Below are 17,841 nucleotides of genomic sequence, written 5' to 3' on the forward strand. Positions count from 1 at the left end.
CACAGGACCCACTGCAAAGCCAAGTCAGACAAACAGTTCTCCAAACACACCAGTCTGTACCAGAAATGAGAACACTGCAGAAAGCTGAGCCAAGAACCCACAAACCCTGGGTCTTTTCAAGTTCTCAATATATCATCTCTACAAACATCTTAAAAGTCTTCCCTTTCCCCCACAAAAACACCAAATCCCCAAACAACTGTACAAATAAGGCCTCAAGCTCCCTGGAAATGTACCTCCCATGTACAAGATGGTACTAGTTTACCTGCCAAAGAAGAAAAAAAAAAAGAAAAAAAAAAGTCCAATAATAGTTTTTGGATAATATTTCTAAATGAGGAAATTTTGAAATTCTCCATTGCTGAACACAGCTGTGTTGTGTCAGAACTGCAGGCATGATTACCACTGGAAACAGCTCTTTGATGACTATCACACTGGAATATCTAAAACAAGTAGAAGCATGGAAACAAAAAGTGCTTTGCCACCCAGTTTCAAACAGAATGCTGAAGACCACTGAATAATATATGAGGGGGTTGATGGGAATTTGGGTTTTTTTTGGTGAAAGATCTCACAAATAGGGCTGGGCTGGTAGAAAAAAAAGACTGAGGCTTTCTTTAAATTTAAATAAAATTACCTTGTTATTTCAGATCCTGTTACAGCTGATGAGTTTTCACCATTTTCCAAGCTTCTACATGAGAATAATTCCTAGAAATTATGTTTTACCTAAAAGCCCACCATGGCTACCAGCAGCTTGCACCTTTTGGTCTGGCAAACTACAAAAGGCAGCTTCTCCTCTCAGTGTTCCTGGTCCTGTTTGACACCTGCACATGCCTAGGAACAGCAGCTCCCCGATCTCGTGGTTGGTCAGCAGCTGTTGTGAACCTCTCATCAATGCTGATGTGACAACCAACAGCACATCACACTGCTAAAAACCCAGCCTTACTCATGGAATGCTGTGGACAATGAGAGCAATCCCCAGTACACCCTCTGGAAATGGCTAGGAGATTATCCTAATTTTACAAAGAGTTTCAAACACAGCTAGTGATGTCCTCAACACAAGCAGCCACATTCATCCCTGCCTTGAAGATTGTAAAGCTTGATTTGAGACACACAGGGCCATCTGGGGGGGAAACATATTCCTTTCTGTGTGGTGGGACAGCAGACCCAGCAAGATTTGTGCAATTCATTATGAAACTCATGCTATTTTCTGATCAAAACACATTGTGGTAGCCACCAATAAGCAAGATCTCATGGTTAAGAGATGTGTAATAGCAGGCTAGAATGGTTTTTGCATGCCAGAGCTTACATGGGAGGCAGCAGCCCAGGGTGAGCTTCCAAGGGTTGTTACAGACCAGAGCTGGTGACTTTAGATGTGATGTTTAACATGCCAGATCCCACACCCCAGTTAACCCAGGGAAGAGCATGCAGCCAGAGGGTAAAATCACCCAGCATGGCCTCACCAGTGGGGGTGAGCACTGAATTAGGGCCCCAGGACACAAGCAGGAGGTCTTAGCCAGACAAAGGTGGTAAGCATAATGCCTACAGCCTTTCTTCTTATGGTGAACCCAAGATCCGAGTTTCCCATCCCATCCATCTACACTGGAAATTCTTTTCTCTAAGTGCTGTTTGCAGAGCAATCCCATTTTTCATTTCCATGGGAAGAGGCAGCCTGGGATTTTCACTTGCAGACTCAGGCCACAAGAGCCTCCCAAAGCCTCAGGCTACAAGAGAAACAGTACCTAATAAGCCAGAAGCTTTTCAGCACGCTAACAATTCTGAGCAGCAAACTGTTTCAAAGGTTTAAACCTACCACAGGAACTGTGAAAACCTGCCACTATTTCTTTTACCAGCTCAGGGCAAGCACCACAAATAGCAGCTGGATTTGCAGCACAATACCACACAGCTCCAGCTCTCTCCACGCCCCAAAGTAAGTGTTCTGCCATGTATAGCATTCCCGAAGGAGTCAGGCAGAGGCATCAGCATCCCGAGACAGAGCAGGAGAAAAACTTGGGAATTTGGGGTGTATGCAGGAAGTGATACCTTTATATAACTGCACTGAATAACTGCTGGCCACTAAAAGCCCCGATCTCTTCAGTACTCGTGTTGAAACCTGCAAAATGTAAATCAAGCCTTTGCCAGACCAACTAAAATAGCGTCTCCCCGAGGGCTCCGCAAATACCACGGCAAAGCCCAGGCTCCTGACACGCCCTGAGCACCGGCCTTGGAGCTGGAAATGCCCTCCCACCGCCTCAATCACCACCGAGTCTTTAAATTGCAGCTACACCAGGCAAAGCTTCACGTGCATACATACACCCTGCTTGCTTGCACTTGGTTTTACCACGGCAGTTCCCTAAGGAAAGCAGCAAACCACAGCCTCAAAAATTTTAATGGGATAACTGGCAAACTGAGGGCATCACTGCACTGAATAAAACAGAGCAACTGCATCCCAGTGCTATAAACTATCTGTTTGATTTAAGTCACATTTTATAGCTCTCCCTTCTGGAAGAAAAACCCCACTGGTTTTCTGTACTCAGAAAAACCTCTGGTCTGCTAAAAACAACGGGCAAATCAAGCCAGGGCTGAGCACAAGAACTGGCAACTCGCCTGGGTTTCCTTGTAAATGCCTTCAAATGGCAGTCATGCCTCAAACCATGCTTTGCCGGCAAAGTGTATATATAACCAAGCATCCTCGCTCTCCTCAGAGCCAAATAAAGGGCTGAGCAGGCAGGAAAGGGGGAGGGGAAGGAGATGGGTAATTCATTCTTTAGCAACCAACAGCTTTCACAAGTTTTCTTTCTTTATGTATACAAGACACACCATCCAGCTTGGTGACATGAGTTTCCAGGCTAGTCTATAGTAAGGATTTCAGGAGCCAACACGTTTTTAACCAAGGAACCAGCAAATTCATCTTTCTTCCTGACAGGCAGCATACCAGAGGGCTGCTTCCAGCACCAAACACAACAGAAGAGGAAGGAATTGATCTTGTCTGCCTTCCAGATAGTCCTGAATCCACAGTTAGGCCACCAGCACCATCAGTCAGGCACATCTGGACACCATCCCTGCTGAGATGCAGAGGACAGTCACCTGCCCCAAGAACTGGACTGCTCTGAGCTCACAGCTGATAAAAGCATGGCTGCTCTCAGTGGAGATGGAGTCACCCCACCATGGAACAGCCACCAGCATGCTGAGGAGGCTTCCTCTTTAGCTGAGTAACAAAACCCTGGGATAGTCACAAATCACGACAGCTAAAATCAAGGTGTGAGAGTGGTCCAGAAAGTAAAAGTGGTGGGGAAAAATGAGAGGTGGCTCTAGCAGAGCTGGCTGGGAAGGGAACACAAAGGAATGTGTAGAAGTAGATTTTAAAAAGTGTAGAAACAGAAAGCACACGGAAATTAGAGCTGCAGAAGGAAAGAGCGAGAATCTGCTCTGAAAAAACGCAAACCTTTGCCCCAGCTAGAGCACCCAGTACCAAAATACTCCAAGTACCTCCATGCTGTCTCTTTTCTCCTTCTTCCAGTGTTCAAGGGAAGAACATCTTCATCAACACAGCATTGTTTCTGTGTGTCAGGAGTCTACAGCAATGCTGTGCTCAAGTGTATGCACACCAAGCACTGGGGAGATGCCAGAGCTGTCCCAGTGCTCCCAGGATAAGCAAACAGCACAGACAGTAAAAATAACGTGACACCCTGGCTTCAAAAACAAAGCAGACAACGCACTGTAAGGCCTTGGCTTCCATCTTCTACTTGAAAGCTGGCACCACTGCCTCAAAGTTCCTTTTTTTGGGAATATGTGGGAACATAGTGGGAGAGCAGTAAGAAAAAAAAAGACTGGCTGGGTCAAGTCTAAATAAGTAATAAATTCTGAGGAAATGGAAAATGGGGAAGCCAAGGGATACTTTTAAGAAATGTGGAAGAAAGGACCCAGCAATGCTCTCCCCTCCTCTCACTCACTAACCTAATTATCCAGACACCACCCTATCAACAGGTTCAGCTCCCCCTTCTCCTGACTTACAGCTGCAAATTCATGGCTCCAGGCCTTTCACCTACCCTTACTTAGGGGGTCTTAATACCCTCTCATACAAAGAGAAATAGCCTTTGTAACTCCAGATGTTCCTGGTGCAGGGAGTGGTAATTACCCCAATTCTCCTCTCCCCAGGGAGCACCCTAACTTCTGGACACCGGTGTCCTCTCCAAACCCTCCCAGGATCTGAGCCTTTAACTCGGTACTAGTGATCTGTGCTGTGTGTTTCTGTATCAGGCTTTGTGCTGGCACCTAGTCCCAAAACTAAAGGTTTTTCAACTTGCTTTGAACTGCACATTGTAAGGAGATTCAAAGAAATCCACATTCACATGTTGGCAACAGACCTGCAGTTCTTACTGACCTCTTGCAGGCCCCTCTGAAATGTTAATGCTGTTCTACATGGACTGAACATCGCTGGATGTTAATCAAGACATCTCAAACTGCCAAAAAACTCAGCACAGGGCAGCATGTACATGAAACCCAGAGTCAATGCAGCTGGTCCAGACCAGGTGCAAAACAGCATTAACTATTCAGGACACCAACGCTTTCAGAAATGAAGGCGATTGCAACATCAAATAAGGATATGGGTCTGAGCACAGAGCTTAATCCTCAAAGACCAGGCAGAACTAACTGCATGAAAGGGCTTTGTGTCCCAGAATGCCTTTATGTCCTACCCAGAGCATAAATACTTGTCAAGCTCCTTGCCTCTTTCTCTTAGTGATGTCAATAATTAAGTGTCCCACAGACCATAGTGCCTACGGGCACACAGAACCCAAAAGCAGCACCCAGCAGCTCACTCAAACAAAGATGGTTTTAAGACCTCACAAAAGTAGGGAAGAGCAGTGCTGCAGAGAAGTTTGGGGCATTTCAGGCTAAGAAGGCACTGTCAGTACTCAACAGCTCTTCAACCTGCCACGAACTCTGCAACGCAGAGAATCACACAGCACATGTGCAGAGAGATAAATGCTTTGCTGTTGTCATCTTAAAACCAACTTCACCACTACCATGCCCACAACAAGCTCCTGCTTCTAAAAGGGCAATATACTAAAAATATCCCACCCAAAAACCTAACTAGGAAAAATCAGACCAAAAAACCCACTCAAATACACTCAAAGTCAGTCAGGCAGCTTCTGCTTTAAAGTCGTACTCTACTCAAAAAACATGGCAAAGCAAATTCCCAAAGCTCCAAGAGCCTGCAAACAAACCTGGAACACAAGTGAAAGTGCTGCAGTGCTACAGTATTTTGAAGATGCAGATGTTTTCAGCAAAATGTGTGCATTTCTTCAAAGCCCAGGACACAGCACACTGGCTCCCAGTACTGTGTTTCAAAGAATACCCATATACACATGGATACACAAAACCAAGCACTTACAGACCCAATACAGATGGGTCTGTAAGTCTTGCCTTGATAATGAAAATTACAATGACTGTTATTAAGAAAGAAGTTGAAATCAAATCTTTGCTTTCCAGGACTTTTGAAAAAAAATTCTAATGTACAAAGAAAAGAAAATAAAGAGGGACTATTAGATATGCTTATGTGGTATATTTATGTTGAAGCTCCAAACAGAAGGAAACACTTCTGGGGCACATGGATGTGCTCATCAGGTGACCCTGGTACAGGACTCGGTGCCATCAACTACATCTCACCAATGCAGGTCAGAGCTCTCACAAGATCCAGCTCTCCAAGCCCTAACACCATTTTTCCCCTGAATTAGACTGTTATTGATACTAAACTTAATGCTCAACAGCTGCTCTTGATTAGAAGCTGTGAATGGCTGCAGTGGGGCTTTCTTTAATATTTATTTGATTTAATGACATGAGGATATAAGTTGTGGTTTCAACTTTCTCTCAGCTGTCTTGTCTTCCAGTTCTTAAATGATTACCCTTCCTCCACGTCATGACAGCTTGAATAACTGAATGAACAGAAAAGAAAAGCTTGTCCACAAACCAAAGTGAAGGCTAAAATACTTTATCCCAAAGAAACCTCTGGAACTGACAACCAATCAGAAAATTCACCTTCTTTTTTTGACTGGCTGTTACAGTTCAGCAGCAATGCTGGCTGTGGACACGCCTAACCCACCCAGCAATTAAAGGACAATGCTGCCCCGGGGGGTAAGAGGATACACAGCAGATGAGCCCTTGCACACGCGATTTCCCACAGTGCCTGCCACTTTTCAAACACACATCTCCCACCGGCATCCAAAGCTGGTTGTCTGGAAAACTCCATGATCCAATCCTGAGCTCGGCTGCATTGGGTTACCAGTTGGACTTGGTCTTAAAGGTCTTTTCACAGAATCACAGAATGGCTTGAGTTGGAAGGGACTTTAGGCTCATCTCGTTCCACTCCCTGCCATGGGCTGGGACACCTTGCATTAAACCATGTTGCTCCAAGACCTGTCCAACCTGGCCTAGGATACTTCCAGGGATGGGGCATCCACAGCTTCTCTGTGCCAGAACCTCACCACCCTCACAGGGAACAATTTCTTTCTGCTATTTTTCCAACCTAAATGGCTCTATGATCCCTGGTGCATGGGGTGGGACACGATCACTGCAACCTGCTCCACTTCCAGGTGCCTCTGGCAGTGCAGCCTCTTCTCTCACAAACCAACAGCACCTCCAGTGCAGACTGCATGGAGCAACCCCTGCAATATTCACTGGAGAATGCTGAAAATCAAGTTTACCAAGCACTAGCAGCTAAGGAGTGAAGAACCAGCACAGGGCCAGACCCCTGGCTGAGGACATCCCACCACAACCACGGGGTGCAGGCAGCATTGATTTAGACCTGGTGAGCATTGCTGAGGACCTGCAGAGCAGGGATTCAATGACAGCCCCTGAACACTGGACCATGCAGGGCCTGGTTATTGGCACTCACCCAGGGATGGCCCCAGCAACGCCCATTGTGCAGGTGACCTTTCAGCTCAGAATCACAGAATGGGGCAAGTTGGAAGGGATCACAGTGGGCCATTGGGTCCCCCCTCTCTGCTCAAGCAGAGTCATCCCAGAGCACATGGCACAGGATTGTGTCCTGACAGGTCTGGAATATCTCCAAGTGAGAGACTCCACAGCCTCTCTGGTCTCTGTTCCAGTGCGTGGTCACTGCACAGGAAAGAAGTTCTTGGTCATGGTGGAACTTCTTGGGCATCCATTTCTGCCCATGGTCCCTTGTCCCATTGCTGGGCCCCAGGGAGCAGAGCCTGGTCCTTGCTCTGAGCCCTCCCTGCAGACAGGGACAGACAGGGCTCCTCTCAGCCATCTCCTCTCTAAGCTGAACACTCCCACCTCGTGAGAGAGATGCTCGAATCTCTCCATCATCTCCACAGCCTCTGCTAGACCTGCTTTAGGAGCTCCAGATCCTAAGGAGCCCAGACCTGGACACAGCATTCCCGATGTGCCTGAGGACAGGGGCAGGATCAGCCCTGGAAGAGCTGACTATGCTGGTCCTAACACACCCGGGGACACCACCGCGCTCAGGGCATGCTCGTGGACACCTCCTTGTCCACCAGGACTCCCAGCTTTTCTTCGCAGAGCTGCCCTCCAGCAGCTCAGCCCAGCCTGCGCTGGAGCCCAGGCTAACTCCTGCCCCGGTGCCGTCGCCCCCTGCCCGCTGCCGTCCTTACCGAGGTGCAGGGTGAGGTTGACGGCGGTGGGGTGCTGCACGCCGGCCAGCATGGTGCGGCTCTGCCACCAGGTCGCGTCGGCCGGGCTGTTGTAGTCGGTGAGGAAGGCGGCGCCATGGCTCAGGTGCGGCTGGGCGGCGTCGCAGAGGTGGCAGGACTGGGTGACGCCGGTGACCCCGGTCTGCACGCAGTACTCCTCGGCCGGCGTCCCGCACGTGTGCGTGGCCAGCACCGTAGCGTTGAACGCCGCGTTCACGAACTCGGGCATGCAGCGCTGCGCCCGCCCGCTCCGCTCCTCCGCGCACTCGTCCATGGCAGCGCCGCACCGCGCGGGCGCCCACAGCCACAGCACCCACAGCCACAGCGCCCAGCGCTCGCCGCCGCCCCCCATGGCGGGGCTGCGGGGGGCACGGAGGAGGGTCGCTCGCTCGCCGGGTGCCACCGCTCCGCGCCGGCCGCGGGCTGAGACGGGCGAGGCCCGGCGGGGCGAGGCGAGGCGAGGCGGGGCGGGGCGGGCGCGGAGCAGGCCGGGAGCGGAGTCCCGCAGCGTAGCCGGGCTGGAGCTGCCCCCGCCTCGCGGAATGCGCCGGCTTAAAGCGGCGATGGCGGCTGTGGGCCCGCTCCCACAGCACGGGCAGCTCTTGCCCTCGCCCTCACCGCGGATCCGAGAGTGACCGCGGCAGAGCGCCGGGCCTGTCAGCGCCCCCGCACCAGCACACCCCGCAAAACTGCGCCTTTTACATAATCACTGAATCACTCAGGTTGGAAAAGACCTCCAGGATCATCGAGTGCAACCTTTCCCCGATCCCTGCCTTGTCAACCAGACCAGAGCCCTGAACGCCACGTCCAGTCGCGTTCCTTGGACACCTGCAGGGATGGAGACTCAGCAGCCCCTTCCACTGTCTAACACGCTTTCTATGAAGAAATTCTTCCCAATGTTCAACCCGAACCTCCCCTGCTCGGCGTAGGACTATGTCCCCTTGTCCTGTCACTTGTTTACTGGGACAAGATGCCAATCCCCCCGGCTGTCCCCTCCTGTCAGGAGTTGTGCAGAGCCAGAAGGTCCCCCCTGAGCCTCCTTTTCTCCAGGTGAGCCCCTTTCCCAGCTCCCTCAGCTGCCCCTGGTGCTCCAGCCCCTTCCCCAGCTCTGTTTCCTTCTCTGGACATGCTCCAGCCCCTCAATGTCCTTCCTAAATTGAGGGGCCCAAAACTGGACACAGCTCTCAAGGTACCTCAGCAGTGCCGGGTGTAGGGGAGGAAGCACTTCCCTGCTTCTGCTGGTCTCACTATTTCTGATTCCAGGTGCCACTGGCCCTCTTGCCCATCTAGGCACACACTGTCTCATGTTCAGCCAGCTGTCAAACACCACCACCAGGTCCTTTTTTTCATTTAAATGCTTTTCATAGGGGAAAAAAAAGTTTCTTGAGAAATGGGAGAAAACTGGTTGTGGGTTGCCAGCTAAGCGATGCCAAACTCGGATGGTTTGTGCCATCCAAGGACATGATCCTAAGCAGATCTGAGGGGACCCACCTCAGCTACTGTAACTTTTAATGAACTTTTGGTTATTTCCCTACCATAACCCAGATCTCTCTGTTGCTTAGAGGCATCAGCTCTGCCAGACCTGGCCATAGACTGCATTACGGTTTTTAGCTATCCTAAGATCTCCCCACAACTTTTCAGGCTGAGGAATTGTGTAAAGATTGTGTAAAATCCAGAAATACTGTAAAGCCAAAATGTCTCTGCCCACGGCAGGAAGTTAGACTTGATGACCCTTAAAAGGTCTCTTCCAACCCAAGGCATTCTGTGAATCTATAAAACTGCTTTTACAGAAGAAAGTGCCTCCAGAAGCCTTCTCGGTAAACAGGAAACTACTCCTTGAGAAAAAATTGATAGGGGAGTCAAGGAAAGGCCTTGTAAACTTGGTTATATCCCGAGAAAGCCTGAATGCAGCCTGTGGCTGAAAGGACTGAAAAAATACAGTCTGTTCTGGGAAAAAATGCACATTGTTGTTGTAAAGTAAACAGATGTATCCTACAGAAGTCCTTGCATTAAGAGCCTGAGCCGGACTGTTCACAAGGTCTGCACAGCACATACTGGTCAGCATGCCTGGAAATTATCCTGCTGCTGGGAGTTGCTTTTACATGTGTGGCTGTTATTACACATCAGTGGGGTGATTCCTCTTCTGCCTCCCCACAGAGCCACAGTGAGAATGTCTGTGCTGGGGGCTCCCCCAGCACCCCCAGCAGCAGCAGAAGGGACACAGAGCAGCACAGAGTCACCGCTGCCTCGCTATTGTTCAGGCTGGGATGACACATCTCCAGTGGAAAGTTGGATTTCCGCTGCTTCCCCCACTTTTCCTCCTTTTCTGAAAACAAGCCCTCTGTTGTGAAAGCAGTGCTGAGCTGATGCCATCAGGGCAGAAGCTCTGAAAACAAGGTGCTGATGGAGATCCTCAGGTTCAGCAGCAGCCTGGCTGAGAGTGCACACAGCAGGACAGGCAAAAAGGAAGGCACATGGAAACTCGATGTGAAGAAGGGAAGGATTAGGATAGAGGTGAGAAGGGGGCAGGGACCCCAAGCAGGATCAAAGGGTGTTGCCACAAATCCCTATCAGCGATGCCATGAGATCATCTGTCCATATGCAGAATGTTCCCATGGATAATGGAAAAAATTCAACTTCACACAACATTCTTGGGTTTAGAGATAGTCAGTCTTAGTACCTAAACCAAATAACTTACTTGGGTTTTTTAACTATTCAGTTTCCAACATTTTAAAGCACCTATGTAGGACCATGCTCCACAGTTTATTTAAAGTCCTCCCTGACATTTTAATGGTACTCATTGTAATAAATCCTGACAGAGATATTTACTGATATTTACTATTTGCCATCAAAATCCAGTTTGTACTCTTAATGTAATTTCACTTAAAAACACCCTCACAGATCAAGTGATGCAGTTTTATTTCATTCAGTAAACCTACACTCATTAAACTGAAACCAGAACTAAATCTCCTATCCCCGTGAAGACATGATTTGTGCTTTCCTTTTCCTATTTTGCCTACTGAAATAATCTATCAAAGCATTGTGACATATTCCCTTAAACCCATTTTTTTCCCAACAGAGAAAAAAAGCATCCTTGTGTAAAATAACTGTGCCTTAAAAGCACAGAACCTAGAGAACTTCTGTGACTTTGCAATGCTTACAGGGTGAATAATATTAAAAATACATTGGTAAATAAATTGTAACAGCTGGCAACACCCCTGATGCAGAGTGAGTCATCCTGTGTGGCAGAAGTGGCCTGGAAGGAAGTGATATCCTATTTGATAGGATGGACATCTACAGTTAACCAGCTGTAAAATGAGAGTATCTGTGGATAAGGTTCATGGCTGTGCTGGGCTCAGACACACACATATTGACTGTAAGTTAATTGTTACTGTAAGTTAGCTGTCTAAATGGATATATTCTTATTTCAGTTCTTTTTTGACATACATAGCGGGTTAAATGATTGAGAAAAAATGGGGAGAGAGTAAGAACAAAGAGGAGAATTGCAAAAAAGGAAAAGCAACATAAAAACCTGATAGGAAACGGCTTTTATAAAGGCAACTCCTACAGGAAATTCTGTCAGATGGCCAGAACTTTCAAGGCTGGCAGTCTCCCTCTTAGAATAGTCCCCTTTCAGGAAAAAAAAAAAAAAAGGAGAAAAAGAAAATCAGTGTTTTCTTTCCTTTTGATTAAAAAAAAAATGCAGCAGTGTTATGTGTGCCCACAAGCAAGTTGAAATAATTAATTAGGAGCACTGTTGGCCTCTGTCCTTCGACAGGAGCTCAAAACAAATGCTAGCACACCTATGTACCAAGGTATGTGACCCATTTGGGGCTTAGGAGGTCCAGAATGTTTTTCACAAGAGTCACAGGGCAGCACTCAATTTTCACTCTTCCCATACTGATTTGGCATCAGCATTTATTGAAGGACAACATGTGGGTGTGTATAGGAAAGGAAAAGGCTAAGGAAATAAGGAAAAACTCAGGAATTTCAGACTGTGATAGCAGACCTTGGTTGCTCCATGCCTGTCAATTATTAAAACAGATAAAAGTAATGCCCACAGAGAAAAAAACCCCTGCTTTTGCTAATAAAAGCAAGTAGATAGTTTTAGGATCCCCAAATTAAAACTGTTGTATACCCCAACATTTCATTACCAGTAGATGTCAGTTTACACTAAAAACTGAAGGACAGAAAAGCCCCATGCTCACCATCAGCCTCAAAGAGTCATCAGCCAGTGGAGGAGCCCCCCAAGCAAGTTTAGGAAATGTCACTTGTCCTAATTTGGGCAATAGAAGAAGTTTCCAGCAGCTTCCTGCTCTGCTCTCTGTCATGCAGGGGGCTTCCCGCTGGCCCCAGCACTTTTCTCAGCAGATCCAATAAAAACAACAGTAATCACAGCAGACATCCACCCCCTGGCCACCTAACTGCCAAAAATACTTAAAAGGTAGCAAGTGAGTCAGCAGATTCACCAAAGAGTTGGTGAGGATGACTCAAAACTCAGAAAGGCTGGGTGACAATACAGTTGCTCTTACAGGTGGATGCAAAAAGAAATCCCTCTGCAGTCTCCAGTAGTGCACTGGGGACTAACACAGCACAGGATTGATGTCACAATGTATGAGATATGTGATTTTATATTAAAGTAGGGCTTAAAGCCATCCTGCTCAGGAGAAATTCTTCCACAATCAAGGACAGGTGTGAAAGGAATGTGAATTTTTTTGGTAAATGGCCTGAGGTAGTCACAATCAGTACAAATACAGAGTAAGTCAGACAACCATACTAGTTACTAAATATCCATATCTCATCATGATTTTATAGAAGCAGAAAGTTAATCTTATTAATAGAACTGAAAAGCAGAGCTATTAGCCATGAAAGCAGAAGGTGTTTCACAGAATGGTTTATTTAGGTTTGACTTTCTTCATCAGTCTTTTGCAGAGTGTCCTAAATAATCTTGTACAGCAATTGTGGGTAGTTGCTGTGAAGGTGAATAAAAATATATCTCTCAATCTGTTCATGTGAGGTAAGCTGCTTCTTTACAAGTTTCTGCACACCCTGGAGAAATGAAAGATGTAAATGGATAATTTTATCTCTTTTCTCAAGTGGGTCTGGAATGTAGCCTCATTTTTTCTTCTTAATACTGATAATGTTGGAGCTAAACAAAAATAAAACATGAAAGCCTGTGCAGCTTTCCATCTTCCTATTGTGGATGCAAACACAGCCTATCCTTTTAACTATTTTCATGTATATAAACTGAATTTGTAATCTTTGACTCCTAGCAGATAAGATTTGTATATTTTATCTTTACTCCCTGCTTTTATTCTGCCGTGTACCCCTGTGTGGAATTTAACCAAACACATCCTGCAGTCTATGTTAGACCGTGGCAGTAACATCAGGAGCCAACCCAAACTATACTCCCATCCCCTCTGTGAGCTCTCCCCTTGCCTGTCCCACACCTCTCCCATGGAGACAGAGACATGCATGGAGAGGTGTGTTCAGCCTTGAAACACCCAATGGATCTCTTGGAGAAGAGCTGTTCCTCAGCATTTTTCCCTTCCCTTCTCACTCCATTCTCAGACAGTACACCAGCACTGCATGGACGAAAGTGTACCAGGGGAATTGATTTATTTCTGTATGGTATTAAATTTACAGTATAGAAACACTAAATTCTTTGAGAATTTAGCCACCATCATCCTTACACTGCAGGGTCTGCTGTTGGATTCTCTGCCACCAAAAAATTCCAGCAATATTTAGGTTTCCAACATGCTAATGAAGTTTGCTTTGTAAAGAGCAGGACTCATTTACCCTAATCCATTTGGATAATGCCTGAGTCCTGTTCTTCACCAACTTGCATGGCTACACAAATCCTTTGAATGCATGAGCTGGGCCTGTTTACACTACACCAAAACATTCTCAGTGAAGCTATCTCCCAAGCCTGATAAAATGCATCCCAGAAAGTAGTGTGTGTGTATTGGAGGTAGTCATGGGAATCTCACCATGCAGGGTGCATGACCACAATGAAGTTGTTTAACAACTTCCTGGCTTTCCAGCAGAATTCCCAAGATTGTTTCAACAGAAAGCTGGCTAACTTCTTTTGGCAAGTAACAACAGGGATGAAATTTTCATCCCAGTCAGTTCTTTATGGTCAGAGCCTGTCTTTTCATGGCATCATCTGCCAGTCAGTCTTGCCATGACTATAATTTCATTACCAGTGAATGGTGATGTTCTATCATTTGTAAAACCCTTCGTTTCTTCATATATGATGGCCCTTGAGAGCAACCTTGGTTCAGGTGTCTCCCTCATTACAAGAGCTTGCCTTTGCAGTCTGATGTTCTTTAAGTGTAGTTTTCATGAACTTTCCTTTGCTTTTCAAAAACAAAAGAAAAAAGCAGTCTCTGATATACTCCATCTTCTTTTAGATCTTTATTTTTCCTGTAAAAAACCCGTAATGCCTTGTATACTTTATGCTCTTAGCCTAAGGTCTCTCTTAGCCTTTGGACTCTCATGATTAATGACTCTTAGCCAAGGTCAGCTCAATCATCTGATAGAGGAGCCATTCAAGGAGACGTTCAAGGTCAGTCTGGACAGGGCTCTGAAACACTGGCTCTAGTGGACAATGTCCCTGCTCACTGCAGGGGGGTTGGACTAGATGACCCTAAAGTTCTTTTCCAACTGAAACCACCCTGTGTTTCTCTGACAGTCCATTGAGAAACCCAGTCTTTTCAATGACAGACTTTGAATGAGCAGAGCTCCTGTTTCTCTGCTAAATAAATAGTTTGTCTTGACAAGCAGGCTGCAGTCTGATTTCTGTTCTGCCAGAAGAGTTAAACCTGGATGTCCACCTAGAGGCTGGGAACACTAGATGTAGTTTTGGGATCTGGAGATCACTGATCTGTGCCAGCTGCTTGTCCCTCCCACATATCTCATCAATTTGTCTCTGCTCCCACACAGACTTATGGCAGAGCTGCTTCCCTGAGACATGACAGGAAGAATACAGTGAAGGGTGAGCAGCTTCAAGGAATCTGACCTAGAGGGCTGCTTTTGGGACTCATACCCATGTCCTTGGCTGTCTGTCAGCATGTCCCAGTTCCAGGCTTGGTACCCCCAGCTCACCATGCCTCCCCTGCATCGCTCTGTTGATGGTCAGACAATTACCAGTTGAGAGGACAGCAGAGACATTCTCTGAACTCAAAGCCCCCCTGCCACCAAAGACTAAATAGACAAAAGAAGCCATTGAGGGAAAATCTGTTCTCTGTAGCCAAAAACCAAAATGAAAAAAAAAAATTACTTGGAATGAACAGAATCTTCTGAAAATATAGCTATTATCTCTACAGAGTCTTTGCAAAGCAACAGAGCATATATAAACTGCAATTTTTAGAGGTTTCTAACCCAGCCATCTTAGGTAGATGCTTGCAAGAACACTGAAAGCTTATTTTTAACATCAATACCATCCCCATGTCAAACTGCCATTCAGATCAAACAGAGTCACCATGAAATATCTACAGTGGCTTTGATATAAATTCCATGTGCAAAATAAAAGAAAGCACTTAATTTACAATTTATCCTGATCCACAAAGCAGTGTGTTGGAACCTCATTCATTGGGAGGCACTGAATCCCTGTTTCCTTCTGTACCCATAATTTCTTTAATAATAGGAGGATTTTTCCTGCTGGTTTGAGGTATGCAAAATGCTGTGTAAACACTCACACAACTACTTACAGATCATCAAAGCAAAGAGGAAAATCAAGATTGTTGGAAAGGAAATGATATTTTTAAATTCATCACTGCATACCATAAACAATGGGAAAATGTATAAAATACTTCATAAATAGACTGTTTCCTGCTAAAGTATCTTTCTTTTTAAGTTCCACTAGCAAACTACCTAAGGAGGAGATTTAAAAATTATTATTATTACTCAGTAGGCAAGAAAAACCACAGGTTTTATAGCTGTAGGCTGCATTTTGCTTTCTGGGAACCTCAGCATACTACCCACATTTTCATCCCTGACACTCAGTTCATGGAAATATCAGGGGAACAAAGTCAAGTGTTCAGCAAAATTGAGTGGTTTTAAAGGGATGGTAAATTCTATACCCTGTATCCTGTTCTTTACTTCTCAGATCTTTAAAGAATAGAAATCTGTAGCTTCTGGAACTGTTATTAATTTCTTCCATTTTGGAGCTCTGGAAAAATTTTACATCATGTGTTTAATTATACTAAAAGCAGTATATTTAATGTATTAAAAGCATTTCTCGGAGTAGATCAACTGCAACATTCATCTTTGATACAGTAAATTACCTCCAGTTATAAGTCCATTATTTTAAAATCACATGAAGAAGCAAAATCAAGATTTAGCGTGTTGACTTACTAAACAATGAATTGTAATTGTTTGTGATAGAGTTAACTTACTCTAAATAAACACCAGGGGAAGTTGCAGAGGAGAACCTACATCTTTTTAGAATGACACTGTCAATCTCTTCTGCTTCTGTTTTCTCACAAAGATTCAGATTCCTGTCAGTGAAAGGTATTTCAAGTAGCATTGACTCATCACTGGAGATTTAGATACTATTTTAAATCACAGAATGCTCTTTAAAATAGCATCTCACTGTGACTGCCCAGTGTTTTTTTAACCTAGAATGTAGTTTTTGTTGGACTACTTTTTGACTTGAATCATTCTCAAAACACATTTCACACCTCCCCATCAGCCAGTGGTTTGTGGCAACCAAATTTTTGCCACCTGAACTGTTTGACTTCAAAGGTTAAGAAAACAAAAAGGCTCCAGAACATAAACATCTTTATGCAGTAATAGAACCATACCATTGCCACCAATGCTTTGGTGCAACTCCCAAAGCTCCAAAATCATATTGGAAACTTTATATGTGTTTGTCCTGCATTTTCCTATAGTTAAAATTAAGGAATTTCCCAGGGTGTGCCCATGAGCAGGGAAGGCTGCCATATTGAATGTTATTGATTGAGCTGACACCACCACATAACAATAGTTATTAATTTTATACCCTTGTCTGAGGGCTTTGCAAATCCACAGAAATATTCAGCTTCTCCCTCATTTTGCTGAACTACCCATGTTTGCTCTTACAATGAAGTTGATCCCACAACAGGTAAATTTGATTTAATGAATTTTGCCAGCACCACCCTCAGGGTTGCTCCCTTCCAATTAATTTACACAAATAAAAATGTAGCTCCCCACACAGTACTTGAAAGCATCATAAGCTTCCAGGTAATCACCAAGAGTTCTTTTCAGCTCACCCAAATTTAGGAGGTGTCCAAGGCCATGCTGGATGGGCTTGGAGCAAGCTGGTCTACTAGAAGGTGTCCCTGCCCATGGCAGGGGGTGGAACAAGGTGAGCTTGAAGGGCCTCTCCAACTCACACCATTCTGGGATTCTACTAAAATATTTAAACTTTTCTTTATTTTTTTGCCCCACCTCATGTTTATGTCTTCCAGTCATTCTTTGTTCTTCCTGGATGTGACACCTCAAGTCCAAGGGAGCTAAGCAGCAGGAGACTTTGCTGGTTTGTTAATCTGTAAAATTCAGGCTGGAAAACTTTTACTTATTTTCACTTCATCCCCAGCTCACCTGTGGACAAGTACAGGTACCCCTATTTTTAACAAATTTACTTCCTCAGGACAAGAGGCAACAACAACCATTTCCTCACTGGAAGCCAGCAGGCCAGGTCCCAGTTTACCAACATCTGCTTTCCCAACAGAGAAAACAGAATTAACAATGCAGCACAAACAGATGACACTTGACTTTGCTAGTCCCTTGAAGTATACAGCAGGCATTTGGCATTTTTCTTATATTAACCCAAGTACTCTCACTCACATTCCCTTCCAGGTCACAGTTGGGATAGCAGATGTTCTCCCAGTGTGTTACTCCCTTTGCATCCTGTGGTGGGGATTGCCAATTTAGATACTTTGTTACTACTTTGAACTCTTTCCAAATTTTTAACAGTGTAAAAATGCTGGATGTGAGATTTGGGTACAATTTAGAAGTAATCTTTTCATGAGGATACACAGAAATAATAGAAATGTTTTTATACAAATGTCTTTGCAGCCACTATGCATTCAGGTCTTTTTCTTCCCTTATTTATTTACAATTATTTTAAAGCCCTTTTCAGAGAATGCTTTCTGAAGATGTGGTTTTACTAAACTTGCTTTCCTGA

General features: G+C 45.4%; 1 protein-coding gene across 1 annotated transcript in view; it reads right to left on the reverse strand.

The window, feature by feature from the left end:
• LAMC1 (laminin subunit gamma 1) overlaps positions 1-8,102 on the reverse strand; it is a 65,031-nt gene extending 56,929 nt beyond the window's left edge. Inside the window, exon 1 of the mRNA XM_036388142.2 lies at positions 7,632-8,102. Within this exon, the coding sequence (XP_036244035.1) occupies positions 7,632-8,022 (391 nt within the window). The 5' untranslated portion in view covers positions 8,023-8,102. The remainder of the gene's footprint in view (positions 1-7,631) is intronic.
• Positions 8,103-17,841: the final 9,739 nt, after the last annotated feature.

The sequence above is a fragment of the Molothrus ater genome, chromosome 9 (assembly GCF_012460135.2).
Source record: "Molothrus ater isolate BHLD 08-10-18 breed brown headed cowbird chromosome 9, BPBGC_Mater_1.1, whole genome shotgun sequence".
Taxonomy (NCBI): Eukaryota; Metazoa; Chordata; class Aves; order Passeriformes; family Icteridae; genus Molothrus; species Molothrus ater.